At 38.9% G+C, this 18295-nt stretch overlaps 1 protein-coding gene across 3 annotated transcripts in view; it reads left to right on the plus strand.

Annotated features, from left to right (window-relative positions):
- mpp7a (MAGUK p55 scaffold protein 7a) overlaps positions 1-18295 on the plus strand; it is a 164851-nt gene that overhangs the window by 62925 nt on the left and 83631 nt on the right. Inside the window, exons 2-3 of one of the 3 annotated variants that reach the window (XM_079801430.1) lie at positions 1509-1716; positions 14819-14937. In XM_079801430.1, coding sequence (XP_079657556.1) covers positions 1680-1716; positions 14819-14937 — 156 coding nt within the window. In that variant the 5' untranslated portion in view covers positions 1509-1679. Of the gene's footprint in view, positions 1-1508; positions 1717-14621; positions 14702-14818; positions 14938-18295 lie in introns of those variants that run through there. The other 2 variants (XM_079801431.1, XM_079801432.1) reach the window with 2 other exon arrangements.

The following is an 18295-nucleotide window of genomic DNA, read 5'->3' on the forward strand; positions in this document are numbered from 1 at the left end:
CTTAATTCATACAAGTTTCCTTGCTTGATTTGGTTTCTCCTGCGTCTGTCCATGATAAGACTAAGGCTGCATTCAAAATCGCATGTTGAATGCGGACGTACTACATTTGCCATGTTGTCATGTGACCCACCAGCGTCAGTTGTGTTGCTTTACTGCCATTCACAAATCCTCTCCCGTGGCCTCACGGGATAGTAAAGTGTCCATTGAATGCACACTTCAGAATCTCGCTGGAACTAGTAGGTCATCCAGTTACTTTTTGCTACTACATACTTTCTTCGCCTACTATATTGTAGGGAAGTATGCGATTTCAGATGCAGCCTAAGAGATGTAGTTTCTGTTTGTGATGCTTCCTCTCATGCTCACCTTTCCTTTGACTTGTGTATGAGTTCAAAAGTGTGTTTATGGTTTGCTCATTCTTCCAGAAGCAGCCCGGGTGCTAATATTAGTCCAAACTAATATAAACAAGTGTTTTATTGACTGGAAGACTACGTTTTTCTCACTGTATGAAGTTTACAGACACATAAACATGCTTGCGCACATTGGAATAGTGCGTGGTGCGTGTGCTCTTAAAACAGCATGTGCACAATGACACGCCATGCGTTTAATAACAACACGACTGCCATGAGTCAGTCACAGGCAGGAGTTACAGGACTAGAGGAGAGAGAGAGATTCGACAGAAGGGTCAGCAAAGAGATGAAATAGGCTGCGTGAGGATAATGTAACGAAATAAAGGGTGAAATGTGTCAAGCTGACCTCAAGTGCATTGTCTTTTTGAACCGTGTCTGATCTTGTGGTATGTGTAGCATCTGATCTCTACAGTTTTCTTGCATGTTAATTCATTTATTTACTTTTCAATTTTAGTGTTTTAAATAGTTTTACCTCTGAAACGCAAGTCTCTTTGCTCATCTTCCCCCTCCTCTGTGTGTCTGTCTTTTTGGTTCAAATTGCAGATCAACCTGATGGCTGCACTTTTGTAAATTGTAATTGGCTGTAACGTCACCACTAGATGGCAGCAGTGTGCTTTATGATTTTCACAAAGCAATGTATGATTGAATCTCCAGCATACCTTCATTGCAATCAGGTGGTGTTTTTTTTATCTTCTTCTCTCCATGCGGATTCTTGTTCCACAAACCTGATACTGCGTGATCTATATAGAGGCAGAGCAAGTATGGTTGCCCCCCACCTTCCTCTTTCCATCTCTCAGTTTTCATTTGTTCTTTCAGGCACTGGTTACAGGTCTTTGGGGTGACATAAAGGTTTCAGGTGCTTTTGGTGCCGCGGCACGGATCCGGGCAGGCACAGGCCCCTGGACGGAAAAAGCAGAAATTGGAATTGATTTCAGGAACGTTTGGGGCTAATGTTTCTGTCTCCTCCATTCTGTCCCTTCGTTTCTTCTTCTGTTCCTTTGCCTCACATCTTCAACCTTTTGAACTAGATATTACAGAGTGAGCTCAACTTGTAGGGCTTATCCTGTTAACCTATTAATTGTATGTGCATGCTTAAGTTAGATTTTTTGTGCTTTTAATAATCATTTATGTCGTTATTGTCTTTTATAGATTTGCCAATGACATAACCAAGGGTTTGCAGACTCTTCCTGGGGTCGAGTCGCCCACCCCCAACGCTGCTGGATTGTTGTGGCAACGTTGTGAAGTTGAAAGGAAGCCGATTTGCCGCTCACCATGCCAGCCCTCTCCACCAGAACTGGCAGTGAGATAGGTACTTCATCTTACACCCTACACCTTATTGTATGGCAATACAAAAAAAAAAAACAGAAGCTTGGCCAAATGTTAACTACTTGCTACTAAAACTGTTTAGAGTTTATTGTAAAAAATAACACAGCAGCGTCATATTGATGCACTGATTACTAAAAATAATCATCATGGATGTATGAGATCTGTATGTGTACGAGTCACGCATCTAACTTGCACATTCCTCTCTTTATTAAAAATTTATATTTTGAAGTATTAGTAGTAGTAGTTTCTAATGCTTACCAATGCTGCATTAAAGTTACAGTAATATTATGAAATATTATTAAAATTAATATATTTAAAATGTAACTTCTTCCTGTGTTGACTAAACTAAATATTAAGCAGCCATTACTCCAGTCTTCAGTGTCACACAATCTTCAGAAATATTTGAATGTACTGATTTGGTGCTCAAGACACATTTCTCATTATTATCAATGTTGAAAACAGTTATGCTGCTTAATATTTTTGTAGACATTCTGCTATATTTTTTAATGTATTCTTTGGAACGCTTTTTATAGATTTATTATTTAGAAAAAAAAGTCACTATTGATCAATGGGAATGTATCCTTTATGCACAAATGTACTCTCAAAAACACTGCACAGTGTGTCAAAATGTACTTATTTTTTTCCCCAAACCCCTCACTGTCGGTCTCATTTCCTTTATAAAGAAGGGATTACTAAGTGAACGTAATCTATTAGAAAAGAATGCCTATTTGGGGTATAAAAGTCTGATGGACGATCGTAAGATTGCTGGGAGACGTGCGGTATGGTTGGGATACGTCTGCTGTGTGAGATCCTGTCTTGCCCAACAGGTTTTTAATGAACACTTTGAACGCCCAGTAAGCCACTGTGGATCTGATAGATTAGAACCATTACATACTTCATGTCAAGATGTGTGCAAGCACTCGTGTGCAGTTTTGCCACTGCTCTTGATATATTATTGGCTGCTATGCTGTTGTTGGACACCTGACATAAACCCTCTCTTTCTTTCTCTCTCTCTCACACACACACATACACACACACACACTTTAAACGTCCCATTCATAAGGCAGGAAATTGAGATTTAATCACCAAAGTCTGCAATACAATTGATCAAGGATGACTGCCAGTAAATTATTAGCTTGTTTCTGGCTCGTATGAATTTTTTTTTTCTATTTCCTCAATGCAGGTCTATTCTTTCTCTCTCATTAAACCTCTCCATCACACAGTGTCTGTTCTGTTCTAGTCTCATTCCTCTGTATGGACATAAAATGCTGTTCTTTTACTCCATCATGTATCCTGTTTTTTCGTGTGGGTGTTTTGCTTCCTGGTGGCATTTAATTTCACTCCCCTTGGGTGTCCTTGGACTGACAGACCTATCCACCCACTACCTGTAAAATGTGTATGTGAGAGAAAGGAACTCTGGTGTTGATGTCATATGAAACATTACTGTAATTCCTCTTGCATCAACTGCAAACTCAATCATCCTGTGCACTTCAGATCACATTCACAAAATCAGAAGTTATTCTCTCAGACTCTCAAAAAACCCATAATCGGGCTTTATGAAAAAGCATGCCTTCATCGCATGCTTTCATGTTATCAATAGATTGATTTGAGATTGAAACTGTCTAACCCTGTCCTAATTGTGGTCCAGATCAGTTCTTTACCATTTATTCTTTGATTTGATTTAATTACATTATTTTTTTTAATAAATCTTTTATTTTAAATATTTGTTGATTTTATCCATATTTATTTATCCTTTTTAAAGGATATTTATGTATCCTTTTTTGTTTTATTTTTTATATTTTTGTATTTATTTGTTAAATATATAAAATAAACAGTCAAATATTTATTTATAAAAAAGTATTTATATAAGTATAGTATTTGTATAATTGATTTTAATTTTATTTCCTCATTTATTATTTTTGGTATTTCTGTATTTTATTTTTCATAAATATAAATATTCAAAATATTTTTTATATATATTTTTTTTTTTTCAGAAATGGTGAAAGTAAATATCATTCAGTAAGTGGTTCAGTTCTTTGAGCTGCACTCCCACCTGCCTTCCGCACAGTCTGTTAGCCTGATCACTTTGAATCTGCCCTTTTGATTGGAGCATTGTAGCCCCCTACTAGGTTTTTATGAGCCTTATGAAGTTTTACGGTGTTATTCTGGGCCAGCCTGCTGGTCCAATTACGTTAACTCTCCCCAAGGCGTCACTAAAAAGATAAGAGCGCCAGGTAGGCTTGAGAGACAAAAGGGGACATGTGGGAAATTTTTTAGGACAAAAGTTCTTTAGCAGATAAGCCTCTTCTAACGAAGATGAATGCATTTGTCTCTGACAGGTTTTATCTCTCTACAGGTTCTGTGCAGGTATTCTACTTGAATTTTTTAATTTTTTTTAATTGGAGTGTGTATGTGGAAATATTATTTCCATCAGTCCTGTTCAGAAACAAGTGTATGGTGTAATGATGCCGTTGTCCGTAACGAGATCCATATTGAGCTCCATATTGTTTATCGTTCAGGTGCTGAGTCTCTCTTATGGCTTCAGCAGAGCACCGACTGAATATGGCTGCAATGAGGGATATGACAGGAATGGCCATATTAAATTTCTTCTCGGCTAACAGTAAATTTTTCCATTCTGATGTCAGGAATGCAGAGCATCTGGGAGCAGAGGACAGAACGAAAGAGAGGGAGGGAGAGAGGAACGTTAGTAGCGGCAGCAGCATGCGCTTTGGGAGCACTTTATCGATTTCCAACCATTTATCCTCCTCTTTTCCATCTCTCCTCTCTTTCTCTCTTTCTCTACTGCCACAGGGATGCAGAACTGTAACACAAGGATTTGTTGCCACTGGAATAGCTCCCTGTTTCCAATTACATCAGAATGAAAATTTCCACTTCATTTTACCAAATGCAGGAGAAAGGAGAGTGAGACAGGCAGAGGGAGAAGGAATTTCACTTATTTGTATTTTATTTTTATGTCTCCATTTTCAGAGGATATAGATATGTTGTAGTCAACAAGGAGAGCACATTCAGAAAATGCTGCTGAAATGTAAAAAAGGTCTGAACATCTTTATACACAAGTTCCAAAAGCTACAAACAAGTAATCTACATAGGGTGCTCTGGTGGTGGCTTACTAACCCAAGTCAAAATAGCCAAACAGTTTGTCGCTGATATTCTGGTCATGCATGGATCTGGTTCCTCTTTCAGTGTAGCAGCTACAATTTCAAAAACCCAGCTTTAAATTCAAGCTTGTCGTACCTTTTCCTTTCACCTTTCCAGCCCTTTTGGGGTAAAGGCTGTGAACCAGGGCTCGCAAGGCTTCTCTATCTTGGACTTTGGTCTTGTCCTCGTCAGAGCCAGAGGTCTTGTCAATTGTAGTCCTGTTATTTTTCTGGTGTGATTGAGCTCTGATAAAAACATAAAATGTGTACTGTCACATGAAATCAGAGTGTGATTGGACCGAATCTTTTCTACAGGTGTTCAAATGGCTGCTTCAGGATCACATTTCCTCCTGTTCTGTCTAATCTCAGTAAAATAACAGAGATCCTGGGCTCCAGAAATGCTCATTTGAGGGATGGATTGGCCTTGGCTACTGTGCCGCTAGATCAGAATGAAAAAATCCATCTTTTTTGGGGGTGATATTTTTCTCTTATGTGTGTCCACATGTTGACAAGCACTGCATGGCTCCAGCATGGGAAAAACACTACTGACTTAGAGAAAAAAAAAAAAAAAGAAAAAAGACAGTCGTTTGATTTAAAATTTTTCATTTTTTGTCAAATGACAGATTCTGTCAAATATATTTCCGTTTCAATTAAATGCTGTTCCTTTTGTGCTTTCGATTCATCAAAGAATCCTGAAAAATTGAGGTTTCCACAAACATATTAAGCAGCACAACTGTTTTGTGTCTTGAGCACCACCAAATCAGCTTTATAGAATGATTTCTGATGGATCATGTGATACTGAAGACTGGAGTAATGACTGCTGAAAATTCAGCGGGGATAAATTGCGTTTTAAAATATACATTTATAAATGGTTATAATATTTCAATTGTTTTTATGATCAAATAAATATAGCCTTGGTGAACATAAGAAACTTAAAGGGATAGTTCACCCAAAAAGGAAATATGATGTGTATCTGCTTACCCCCAGGTCATCCAAGATATAGGTGACTTCGTTTCTTCAGTAGACCAAAAATGAAGATTTTTAACTCCAACCGTTGCAGCCTGTCAGCCGTATAATGCATGTGAATGGTAACATGCATCTATGAGAATAAATTAAAAAAAACATTCACTGAGAAATCCATATTAAACCCTGCTGCTTGTGATGACACATTGATGTCTTAAGACACGAAATTATTGGTTTGTGCAAGAAACTGAACAGTATTTATATAATTTTTTCACATTCACATAATTTTTTACCTCAAATACACCATGTCCAACAGCCTTCTCCCCATCATCACTTCCGGTAAGTGAGGTCTGTACACGATATGGCGTGGTTTATGCAAGCTCCAGAAGTGATCTCTCGTGCGTATCTCTACTCCATATCGTGTACATTGACCTCACTTACTGGAAGTGATCGCGCGCGGAAGGCTGTTAGACATAGTGGTGTATTTGTGCAAAAAACCTAACAGTATGTGTATATCTCTTTTTTTTTTTACCTCAAAGACAACAATGTGTTGTCAAAGCCGCAGGTTTTTTTTTTTAACAGGGTTTACTCTCAAATTCACATACTCTGTTACCATTTACATGCATTATACGACTGACAGACTGCAACGGTTGGAGTTAAAAATCTTCATTTGTGTTCTACTGAAGAAACGGTCACCTATAGCTTGGATGCCCTGGGGGCAGATAAACATCACATTTTCATTTTTGGGTGAACTATCCCTTTAAGAAAATTACAGACCTCAAACTTTTGAATGGTAGCATAGATATGAGATGTTTTCTGAATGCTTCTTTAAGTGGTCTGTTTAAGTTGCAGAATGGAGTACGAATTGTTTATTGCTAAAAGCAGTTAGTAGGGTGATGCAGTACTGATGTATGGGACTAGACACCATTTAGTGTGTGTATAATTGAAGTAGATGGACCAGAACATGCTAGTAGGTCTGGGAGATCCTGGGCAAGAGCTCTAATGTGGTGTTGTGGTTAAAGAGGCTGGAGCTGAGAACACTGCGATGAAACCCTGCAATGGACTCAGAATGCCAAAAGAGCATGTGTGTTTGCGTGCTTCATGCATATCGGCCGTTTAGACACAGATCAGATAGTCACTACAACTCAGACCGTTATGTAGCCAGATAATTTTCTCTCTCTCCCTCTCCACTATAATTTGTCAGCTCCGGAGGGCCTCTCTTTCTCTCTGTGGGTGTAGTTTTTCTGTTTTAGGAGGTAAATCAAAGCGAGAATGAATGGAAGTACGTGGAGTGCAGCTGTTCTTGTTTTCATATTTCCATTCACTCACTCGGTTTTCTCACAGACAGGCATGAACCATGTTCTCCGAGTAGCACCTGAAATACTGACCCCTAAGGTGGTCTTATGCATGAGTGTGAGTTTGCATGACATGTATATTGCTTCACAGAGTCAGTCTCTCAGCACTTGAAGGAGAGAAGTACGGCCCAGTGCTCATTTCCTGCTGCACAGCTCACTGAGACGAGTGTGTGTGAAATCTTTTTGCACTATTGACTCTTGAACCCATCCAAACAAGACATTCAAAGAAAGCCATTTTGCTGTTCCTTTTCGAAATGTGGCCTGTGCTGTAAATCTATCTGGTCTGGTTTTCTGCCAGTTGTCCTCTTCCTGGCCAGTGTGAGGCCAACAGGAGCCAGACAGGGAGCCAACGGAGCATATTTCCCATGCGGACAGCCTCTATTGTGGCGTGTGTTTGTGTGTTTGTATGCGCTATCCTTGTTTCTTTTTTCAGACCCTTATGTGAGCGCCTAAGAATATCTGTGTTGTTCCAGAAAACCATCATGTCTGCGTGCATGTGCATCTGCGTGTGTTGTGTTAACTCCAGACAGTTTGGATGACCTTGCTGCCTTCCAACAGCCTGTGTAATTAAAGCTGCTGTCCATGCCCTGTGCTGCTGACCCATAATGCTGTGAATTTGAGAAGCAGGTCCTTCCGTCCTCTGCTCCGCCCTGTTGTATTCCAGTACCGCCATTGATGTCTGAGGAACGCTGTTATTTTCTGGAGGCCGCTGGGAAGTGTAGGCGTGTGAAAAGGAAACTCTGCTTGGCACAGCATTCTTTCACATCCCGTCTGGTATATTTGGCCTGGCAGCCAATAATGTTCAGTTTACGCAGATCCTTTTATAGGCTGCTGGGACATAAGGTTAGATGTTGACTGTTAAACTCGGCCTGGGTCCAAATGGTCAGCGGTCTGCAGAACAGTGTTGGGGAGTGAGTGACTACCTAGAAGTAGCGGCACTACTTACTTAACATTTTTGAGTAGCAAAACAGTAGCTCAGCTGTTGCAAAACAGTGTGGCTTTTCCAGTAAAAAGCTAGTTTGTCCAGCAAGTGGTGTAGTGAGAGACAGTGCTGTTTTGTCACATTGCAGCTGAGCATGCTGAGGCCATAATCAAATTTGTTTTGTGAATCTTTTGAAATAGACTGCCTAAAGACTTTCACTGATTTAGTTGTCGTCATTGTGCAACAAAAATTGTTTTAATAAAGGTCCCATGGCATGAAAATTTCACTTTATGAGGTTTTTTAACATTAATATGAGTTCCCCTAGCCTGTCTATGGTCCCCCAGTGGCTAGAAATGGAGATAGGTGTAAACAAGCCCTGGGTATCCTGCTCTGCCTTTGAGAAAATTAAAGCTCAGATGGGCCAATCTGGAATCGTCCCCATATGTCGTCATACGCGGAAAGGTTACCCCACTTTCTCTGCTTTGCCCACTCAAAAAATTTGGAGGAAATGGATTCAGTTTATTTTTTACATTTAATTCAGTCGCAATGTCAGCACAGGCTTTACAAACAGACTTTTACGATATGGATTCGACAGCACCGCCACAAGCAGTGAGTAACAGTGTTCATTAATGGCTGATCCGTGATCAGTGATTTCTGATGTGTAGCTAATTATTCACACAGACTTTATTTCTAAATCATTTAATACTGTTTATGCATCAGTGAATCAAGCCAGTGACTAAACAATCAACTTCACATGGCTTCTCTTAGTAGCATGAAACAAATCTGTTATTTAAATTGTGATTAAACTACAGAGAGCGATCAAAGAACACTCTCTTTATAATGTTCAAAGCTGTCAATCACACATCGCGAGTATATCTGCACACTTGCCCAAACTGCCGTTATAATGAATGATGCTGTTATGCTGCACAACAAAGCTCTTACTGTATTCATATCGATCTGTTAGTTGTGGTGAAAGCATTTTGTGAGAGAAATAGCACTGCAATGACGAGATCACTGCATTCACACGATCAACAGACTCAATGCTCATCACTGCAGCCTTTTATGTGATGGGAAAAGATCTAAAAATAATGCTCTAATCAACACTTTCGTGATTCGTTAATCTCGACAGTTTTCAAATGCAAAGATGTCAGCCAATCACAACAGTGGGCGTTTACACTGAAGTCTCACAGCAGACACACCCCTTCAAACAGAGCATTCAAGCCAGAGGGAGAATAGAAAAATTGAATAAAAACAGGATAGAAAAATGCTTTTTATTTCTAAATTATGACATTTTATGATGTAAAAATCATACTAACAATATAAGTACACCTCGGGAAGCATTATAACATTTTAAAAATCCACATCATGGGACCTTTTAAATTATTCTTTTTGTGACTTTTAAGCCATTTAAAAAAAACAAATTATTTTATATATATATATATATATATATATATATATAATTAATTAAATTATAAAACTGATTTACAAGTACATTTACATTAAATTGAGGTGGAAAAAATCAATTTAATAGATACATCAGTATCAGTACTGGCATTCATTCATAGTGTAACACTTATGTCAAGTCACATAAATAAATGAGGAGGGATCAATCACCACTTAATACCATAATATATTTCCTTTATCAAAAGAATACACCATTTGAGTATAGTATAAGAGTTGTGATAACATTCCTTGAAGCAGAATCAATCTTTCACCACCTGAAACAAGATCTTATAAATGTCCACCCAAAATTCCCCCCAAGGTCTCTGGTTCATCACACCATTGTTGATGTTAGAAGCATGTAGTCCGAGTTTATCCAATAAAGGTTGATCCAGAGAAAGTGTAAAGTGTCCAGTTCATAAGAGTTCAATCATCATCCCAAGTATACTTGAAGAAAATAAATTACAAGCTTGATCCGGTTGAGATGTCCTCAAAATCAAGCAGATATCAAACCCCTCTGTACAAAACAAACAATACAACATGATGAGGTTCATCAAGTAAAATACATTTCCCCCTTCAGGGCATTTTTCTATTTTTAATGTTTCCTGAGGTGTACTTATATTGTTAGTATGATTTTTACATCATAAAATGTCATAATTTAGAAATAAAAGGCATTTTTTCTATACTGCTGTTTGCCCTGTGGCTCAATGCCCTGTTTCAAGAGGCGTGTCTGCTGTGAGACTTCAGTAAAAACGGCCACTGTTGTGATTGGCTGACATCTTTGCATTTGAAATGAGCGGAGGGGGCGTGGTTTAACGAGGTCTACGACGCACAAGCTGCTGCCAGAGAGACGGATGGACCTGAGTTCACTTCACATCAGTTCTCAGCAGTGTTGCCACAGTTACTTTGAAAAAGTAACTTAGTTACTTTACAGATTACTTGATTTTAAAAGTAACTAAGTTACTTTACAGATTACTTGATTTTAAAAGTAACTAAGTTAGATTACAAGTTACTTTATTAGTTACATTCATCAGTTGCCAACAACACCTCTGCAGCCTCAACATAAAAATGACAACCGTTTTTGCCAACACTAAACATAAAACACTAAACATAAAACCCTAAACATGTTAATGAAAAGGTACAAATTACTTTGTGTTCTTATTAAATACATTTATGAAAAACATTTTTAATTTATATATGAATGTAAATAATTATATGGGCCAACACAAATAATATAAAATTACAAGATTTATATTTTATTGTAAACGTAATGTGCAGCTCTGTAAAGGGACAACAAATATATGATCGATCCGTGAGAACAATATATTTTTTAATAATCTTTAAGTGCACAAAACTATGAAAATATATGAAACGCTTCAAAACAGAGCGGCAACAAAGCGCTTATGCGCATCCTGGGTGCAGAATGATGCGCTTAAAGCAACATGGAATCAGAGGGCGCAGTGCAGCGCGAGTGCACATTGAAAAGTTCACCACATAAAGAGAAGATGAGCGTTGAGCCCACAAATCCTAGTCTACTATGTAGCCTGTATCGGTCCAAACATTCACTGAGTATTTGTTTCTTCACAGTTTTTAATTCTGGTTATTGTGCGTGTGATGCTAATTAATAGTCCTTGTGTTGTCACCTGAGTAGCGAGCACAACATCTTTCAGAAACCGCTAGATAAACTCCAGGAAGATAAATTATTTTATCAACATATCAAGTATTATAACGGGAATATATCATATGGAGTGAGCTTTACCGTGCTGCTGACTGGAACCGAACGCGACGCGCAGTTTTGCTGAACGGAGAATGATTGACAGCTACAGCGGAGGAAAGACATTCAGCTATGGAATGGCTTTAGATGACTTTGTAGGCTACTAGCAAATAATAATATTCTAATAATGATTGCTGAAGGATAATGTGACAATTAAATAATCATCAGAAATATATATTATCACGACATGCCTAATCTGAGCAAGTGACTGCCTGTCTTGAGTTTTGTCGAAAGACGGAGGCGGCAAGAAATTTGATGGAGCGGCCGCCTCGTAATTCTCTATGCAGGAAAACCCCTGCTGAGACTAAACAAGAAAGCAAAAATATATATTTTTACTAAGGAAAATTACAAAAAAAGTAACTCACAGTGACTTGGATAAGTTACTTTAATCTGATTACTGGTTTGGAAATAGTAACGCGTTAGATTACTCGTTACTGGAAAAAGTGGTCAAATTAGAGTAACGCGTTACTAAGTAACGCGTTACTGGCATCACTGGTTCTCAGCACGTCTCAGTTCAGTGAACTGTTGTAGTTACTAGAATATACTTCAGGTTATTAGTTTATTTCTAGTCGGAGGGGCTGTCACTCATGTCAGAAAGTTAGTAACTTTAGTAAATTATGGATCAGCGCTGACTCGAGACGCGACCGTTTAGAACGATTCAGTCCGATTTGGTGAACTGGTTCGGTTCACTAAAAAGAATCGATTCAAAAGAATGATTCGTTCGCGAACCGGACATCACGGAGACGGAGCGATTGCTAACAAAGTTATTTATAGTAACTACTGAGTTGTGAGAGCGCTGTCTGTCAGCGCGAGTTTATTGTGTTTGTATCTGAGAGTTCTGAATAAACACGAGTCCCAGTCACGCCGAGTCCGTCTTCATCATTATTCTACCAACTTTGTAACACATGCAATGTACCATTACAGCTGTCAAGATGAACGAGTTAGTAATTGTTGATTATAGCATTATTTTTAGATATGTTCCAATCATATGAAAAGCGTCAGTGACGCGCATTGAGTACACAGCGCAAACAAAGACACAACAGCAGTAATCGAATGTAATCCAGTTTATTGTGGGGATAGCTGGCTAGCCTAGCCGGATACCCTCACGCTTACCCCCCTTCTGCTTAATCTCGCGCCACGTAAGGCGCCTCCGCTGTGGGCCAGATGCAGTACTGGGGGTCGGGGATGTTGAAGGCCGACCGGTCAGTGCAGCCCGAGCTTCGGTCTTCGGCTTCGAGTGTGAGGTTTATCTCTAAAGAGATGTGAGTCTGCCGATGTTGAGCAGAAACTCATGACTGTATGCACATTGTAGAACAGATAGACGCGACGAGGACGTACAAAAACACTGACTCACAAGATAGAAAACACGTTCTGTCGGGAGAGAGAGAAGCCGCAGTGTGTGCACGAATAATAAAGTTCTGTGTGAACTTGAATAATTAGCTACACATCAGAAATCAATGATCACAGATCAGAAGGAACTGAAAAAAGACTTCTGTTTTCATTTGTACATCCAAACACTGAGAAACTGCCAGCATTCACTCGTTCACAAGCCATGATCTCTCCAGGACAAATATAGCGCTTGCATGGGCGTGCCAGATTCTCTTGGCGGAGGAAAGGGAGGTAACCGTTCCTGTGTGGACGTCAAAACAGGAGACTTCAGGATTGGCTAGTCTGGCCTGTCATTTTCTCAAAGGCAGAGAAAGACAGCCAGAACTCGGGTTTACACCGATCAACATTTCTATCCACTTGGGGACAATATTCAGGATAGGGGAACTCATATTAATGTTGAAATGCCTCATAAAATGAAAATTTCATGCCATGGGACCTTTAAACAAATATTTAAAATATAGATATCATAAATATCTTTGTTTTTTACATTATTTTGGAGATTCAATGTGAAAGTATTACAATATAAAAATATATTAACTTTAATGTTAGCTGTGATTAATCACGATTAATTACAGAAAAAAATTGACATTTAGTTAATTCAGTTATTATATTGTTATATTATGTTATTATATTTTTTGTATATATTATATTAATTGTATTATATTGGGCCAGCACGGTAGTTCAGTTGCCTGTTGCCTCACAGCAAGAATGTCCCTGGTTCGAAATGAGGCTCCAGCTTTCCCACAATACAACAAAGGCTAAGCAATATGGATTATTGTATTGTATTAAATGTTTAAATCATGTACACTCGCATGAAAACAAGACTCCAGTTGACTGCCATGTTTGTCAGTGCAGCATTAAAAACTGAGTGCACCTTTAAATATCATCAGTGTAGTAAGCTAAATTTAGCACTTTTTTTCTTTTTTGTTTAATTGTAATTTAACTGACCAAGAGCTTTAGGAAAGACTGTCTGGTCATCTTGCACTTTCAGCTCAAGTGATGATGTATGAATCTGACAGCAGCAGAAATTAAAACTGTCATTTATTCGTCATAACTCTGACTTTCTTGTGTCCAATTAAAGAAATGTAGAAATTGCTTTTGTGTTTATTTGTCTTTTCAATTGAATAAATGGGCACCAAAATGGTTTGGTTACCAATATTCTTCAAAATATCTTTTGTGTTCCACTGAAGAAAAAGTCAGTCATTTAGGTTTTGGTAACACTTTAGAATAATGGTCATTAGTTAACATTAGTTAATGTATTAACTAACATGAACTAACCATGAGCAGTACATTTGTTACTGTATTTGTTCATCTTTGTTAACGTTAGTTAATATAAATACAGCTGTTCGTGGTTTGTTCATGTTAGTTCACATTGCATTAACTAATGTTAACAAGATTTTAATAATGCATTAGTAAATGTTGAAATTAACATTAACAAAGATTAATAAACGCTTTATAAGTACAGTTCATTATTAGTTAATGTTAACTAATGTAGTTAACTAATGTTAACTAATGACCATTATTCTAAAGTGTTACCCAGGTTTAGAATGACATGTAAATGGTTACAATTACAAATTTTGGGTCAATTACATACTTAATGATAGAAGTCTTCATATCTACCTTCCTCTTTGCTTGTGCATAAGCGTGTTATAAAGACCTGGGTGGTGTGTTTATGCTTGTTTAAACATCACAGGCATCCTAATGAAACTTTAGGGATTTGATTCACAGTTCCACTCGTGATTCATAGAAAAAACAGGAAATATCCAGACAAAGGGAGGAAGTGAGGTGCAGCCTGGGAGAGTACCTTTTTTTTAACCTGAGTTTGACCCATTGATGCCAAATTAAACCATAATGTTTTCACTTTTTTTGTTGTTGGTGTACTGATGTGTGATGGCTATACTTATGTCACACCATCATAGGGGTTTTCACTGCAGAATAATCTTCATAACTGATCTGACATGCTTCAGGTGACTGTTAATGCAGATTTTCTGGGTCTTGTTTATATCCGTCTATATTTTCTCTTTGGGTTTTGGGAGTGTGTGCATGTCTAAGTGTGTAATGTGTTTCCCGTGTTTCCTCTGCAGGTCTGTATGAGCTGTTGTCTGTGTTACCATCTCAGCTGCAGCCTCATGTTGAAAGCGCAGATGACTGCTCCTTTCTACACGCTATGTTCGGGGAGAGGAGTCTACATTCATTGGTCAAGGTGAGCGTGTGTGTATGTGAGAAATGTTAGACATAAACTACTCTTAAGTTGTGTTGTAACACACTAGGTCACTAAATATCTCTGTCATTGCATTATTGTAATTTGTTCTTTAAGGATAGTGTTATGTTTTTTGTATAGTTGGTTGTGATCTAGTGGTGATCTAAAGGCACATCAAGAAAAAAAGTTTATTCAGTGATTTATTATTGAATGTGAGCAGTTTCAGACTTGAAAGAGGATGTGGGCTGTATGCTCTGATGTTGTTGCTAAATCTAAATCTGTGGTTAAGGCCTTAATTGTTTGCAAATTGTAATTTCATTCACCTCTCTGGCTTTCACTTTTTTACCTGCAATTCCTTTAATTTGGCCATTTTTCTTCCCCTCAATCTTTTCATGGTCAATCACGGTTATCATTAATGCTCAGATACTTGTAATCGTTCTTAATACATGGTTCACTGGCTATATTAGTCCCATTGTACACGTACAGGGCTGAGCTGGCCTGTGCTCCAAAAGTCCTTTTATATAACAGTCTACCCACAGAGGCAGAAGAGGTCTGACAGGCAGGGCAGCAGACCACAATCTAAGCCAAAGACCTCTGCTCTCTTTTCTCCATGCAATTAAAGCAGGGTTTCACACATGTCCCACAGCACTCTGTTCCTCTGCCAAGGTGCCACTCCAGAGAGCCTTACAGGAAATCTGACACAACCTGTAATTTCCACCTAGGTTCAGTATGTCTCTGTGCGTGTGTCTATATAAGACAAAAGGGAAAACGAAAGGAGTAGAAGGATAATTTGGAAACTTTCCCTCAAATTATTTCTAGTGGGAAGTAAACTGTTCGGTAACATTTTACTTAAAGCCTTTATGTATAATGCATTATAAAAGTATTTTTAATGCATTAATTATGCCTTGTAATGCACCATTGTATTATCTCATGAGTAATCATAACCACAGTTATAATCAGAATCAGAAAGCGCTTTATTGCCAGGTGTGTTTGCACATAGGAATTTGTTTCGGTGACCGAAGCTTCCACAGCACAAACAAAATGACATTGACAGGACACAGATAATAAAAATTGAATAAGTAAATAAGAAATTACAATATACAAATTATTTAAAAAAAAAAAAGCACAATATACAAAAATAGACGGTATACGGTATATGTATGTATAGGTACTTATGTTCAAATGCAAGGAAATGTACATAAAAAGTATGGTGTGTTAAATAAATGTATAAATAGTGTTGTGTATTGCACATGTTTATTGCCAAATCGGGGGCATGAACTGTTCATGAGATGGATTGCCTGAGGGAAGAAACTGTTCCTATGCCTGGCCGTTCTGGTGTTCAGTGCTCTATGGCGCCGACCAGGCGGCAACAGTTCAAAGAGGAAGTGGCCTGGGTGTGAAAGGTCCAGAATGATTTTGCCAGCTCTTTTACTCACTCTGGATGAGCGCAGTTCTTGGACAGTGGGGAGGGGTGTACCAGTGATTCGCTCAGCAGTCCGGACTATACGCTGTAGTCTTCTGAGATCTGTTTTGGTAGCTGAGCTGAACCAAACAGTTATAGAAGTGCAGAGGATGGATTCGATGACTGCAGACTAGAACTGTATCAGCAGCTCCTGTGGCAGGTTTAACTTCCTCAGTTGGCGAAGGAAGTACAGCCTCTGCTCTGCTGGGCCTTTTTGACTATGTAGTCTATGTGGAACTCCCACGTCAGGTCCTGAGAGGTGATGGTGCCCAGTAACCTGAATGACTCCACTGCTCCCACAGTGCTGTTCATAATGTTGAGTGAGAATAATGCTGGGTTTCTCCTGAAGTCCACAATCCTTTCCACTGTTTTGTGCGTGTTAAGCTCCAGGTTGTTATAACTGCACCAGACAGCCAGCTCTTTAACTTCCTGGATGAGGCCAGTGAGTGTGGTGTTGTCTCCAAACTTCAGGAATTTGACAGAGGGGTATTTTGCAGTGCAAGTCTTTGGTGTAGAGGGAGAAGAGCATGGGGAGATAACGTACCCCTAGGGCGCTCCAGTGCTGATCATCCACAGACCTGTTCGCTTGTGAAGCAAACTGCAAGGGTCCAGTAATGTCTTTCACCAGTTTTTTTTTTAAACGACTTCATGACCACAGATGTTAAGGCAACAGGTCTGTAGTCATTTAGTCCTGTGATTTTGGTTTTCTTTGGGATGGGGATGATGGTGAAGCGCTTGAAACAGGAAATAACTTTGCACAGCTCCAGTGATCTGTTGAAGATCTGTGTTAAGATAGGGGCCAGCTGGTCAGCACAGGATTTCAGATAACACCGTCTGGGTCTGGTGCTTTCCTTGTCTTCTGTTTCTGGAAGACCCGACACACTTCACAGACCGGAAGTGCATGAGGTTAGAGGGGGAGAGGTGGGTTGCTGGAGGTGTTGATGGGTGTATGGAGCGGAGCGAAGGTCAGAACGGGTGTGGGGTGTGAGACAGGGTTTTTCAAACCTGCAATAAAACTCATTCAAATTGTCGGCCAGTTGTTGATTCTCCACAGTGCTGGGGAATGGCATTCGATTCAATTACGATTTCGATTCAATATCGATTATTGAGGATATATATCAGACACAGTACATGGCAAATTTTCTTAAGGAAAAGATTAAAGGTCCCATGGCATGCAATTGTCATTTTATGAGGTTTTTCAACATTAATATGAGTTACCCTAGCCCGAATATTGTCCCCAAGTGGCTAGAAATTTCGATCGGTGTAAAACCGAGTTCTGGCGGTCTTTCTCTGCCTTTGAGAAAATGACAGCTCAGACGAGCTGATCTTGAATTTTCCTATTATGACGTCATAACAGGAATGGTTACCTCCCTTTCCTCCGCCCAGAGAATTGGGCACGCCCATGCGAGCGCCATATTTGTTTGTCCTCGAGAGATCATGGCTTGTGAACGAGTGAATGCTGGCAGTTTCTCAGTGTTTGGATTAGGGCTGTCACTTTTGTAAAAAAATCCTATTCGATTTTTGAGACACAAGTGTTCATTGAATCGATTCTAAAATCGATTTTAAATGACGTCTTCATTTTCAACGCTAAATATAGCCTACGCCAATCCACGGACAACTAATGGGCATTAGGATGAAAGTAAAGAGGGCGCTTGAGTCGCACAAGTCAGGAATATTTCTGATGATTTATTTTGTGCACAATGACAAACAGAAGTGCAACATTCTGGGAAAAAAAACATTAAGCAGAGTGGACTGCCATAACGTCAAAGAAAAACATTAGCTACAGGCTTTAACATGGCTGTGTTTACGATTATAAATTCCACAACAACAACAAAATTGTAGCCCATGAAAAGAGTTTGAAAATAAAGCTTAAAAAATTACTAGCCTACACTGAATGTG

Source organism: Gobio gobio (genome assembly GCF_949357685.1).
Source record: "Gobio gobio genome assembly, chromosome: 20".
Lineage (NCBI taxonomy): Eukaryota > Metazoa > Chordata > Actinopteri > Cypriniformes > Gobionidae > Gobio > Gobio gobio.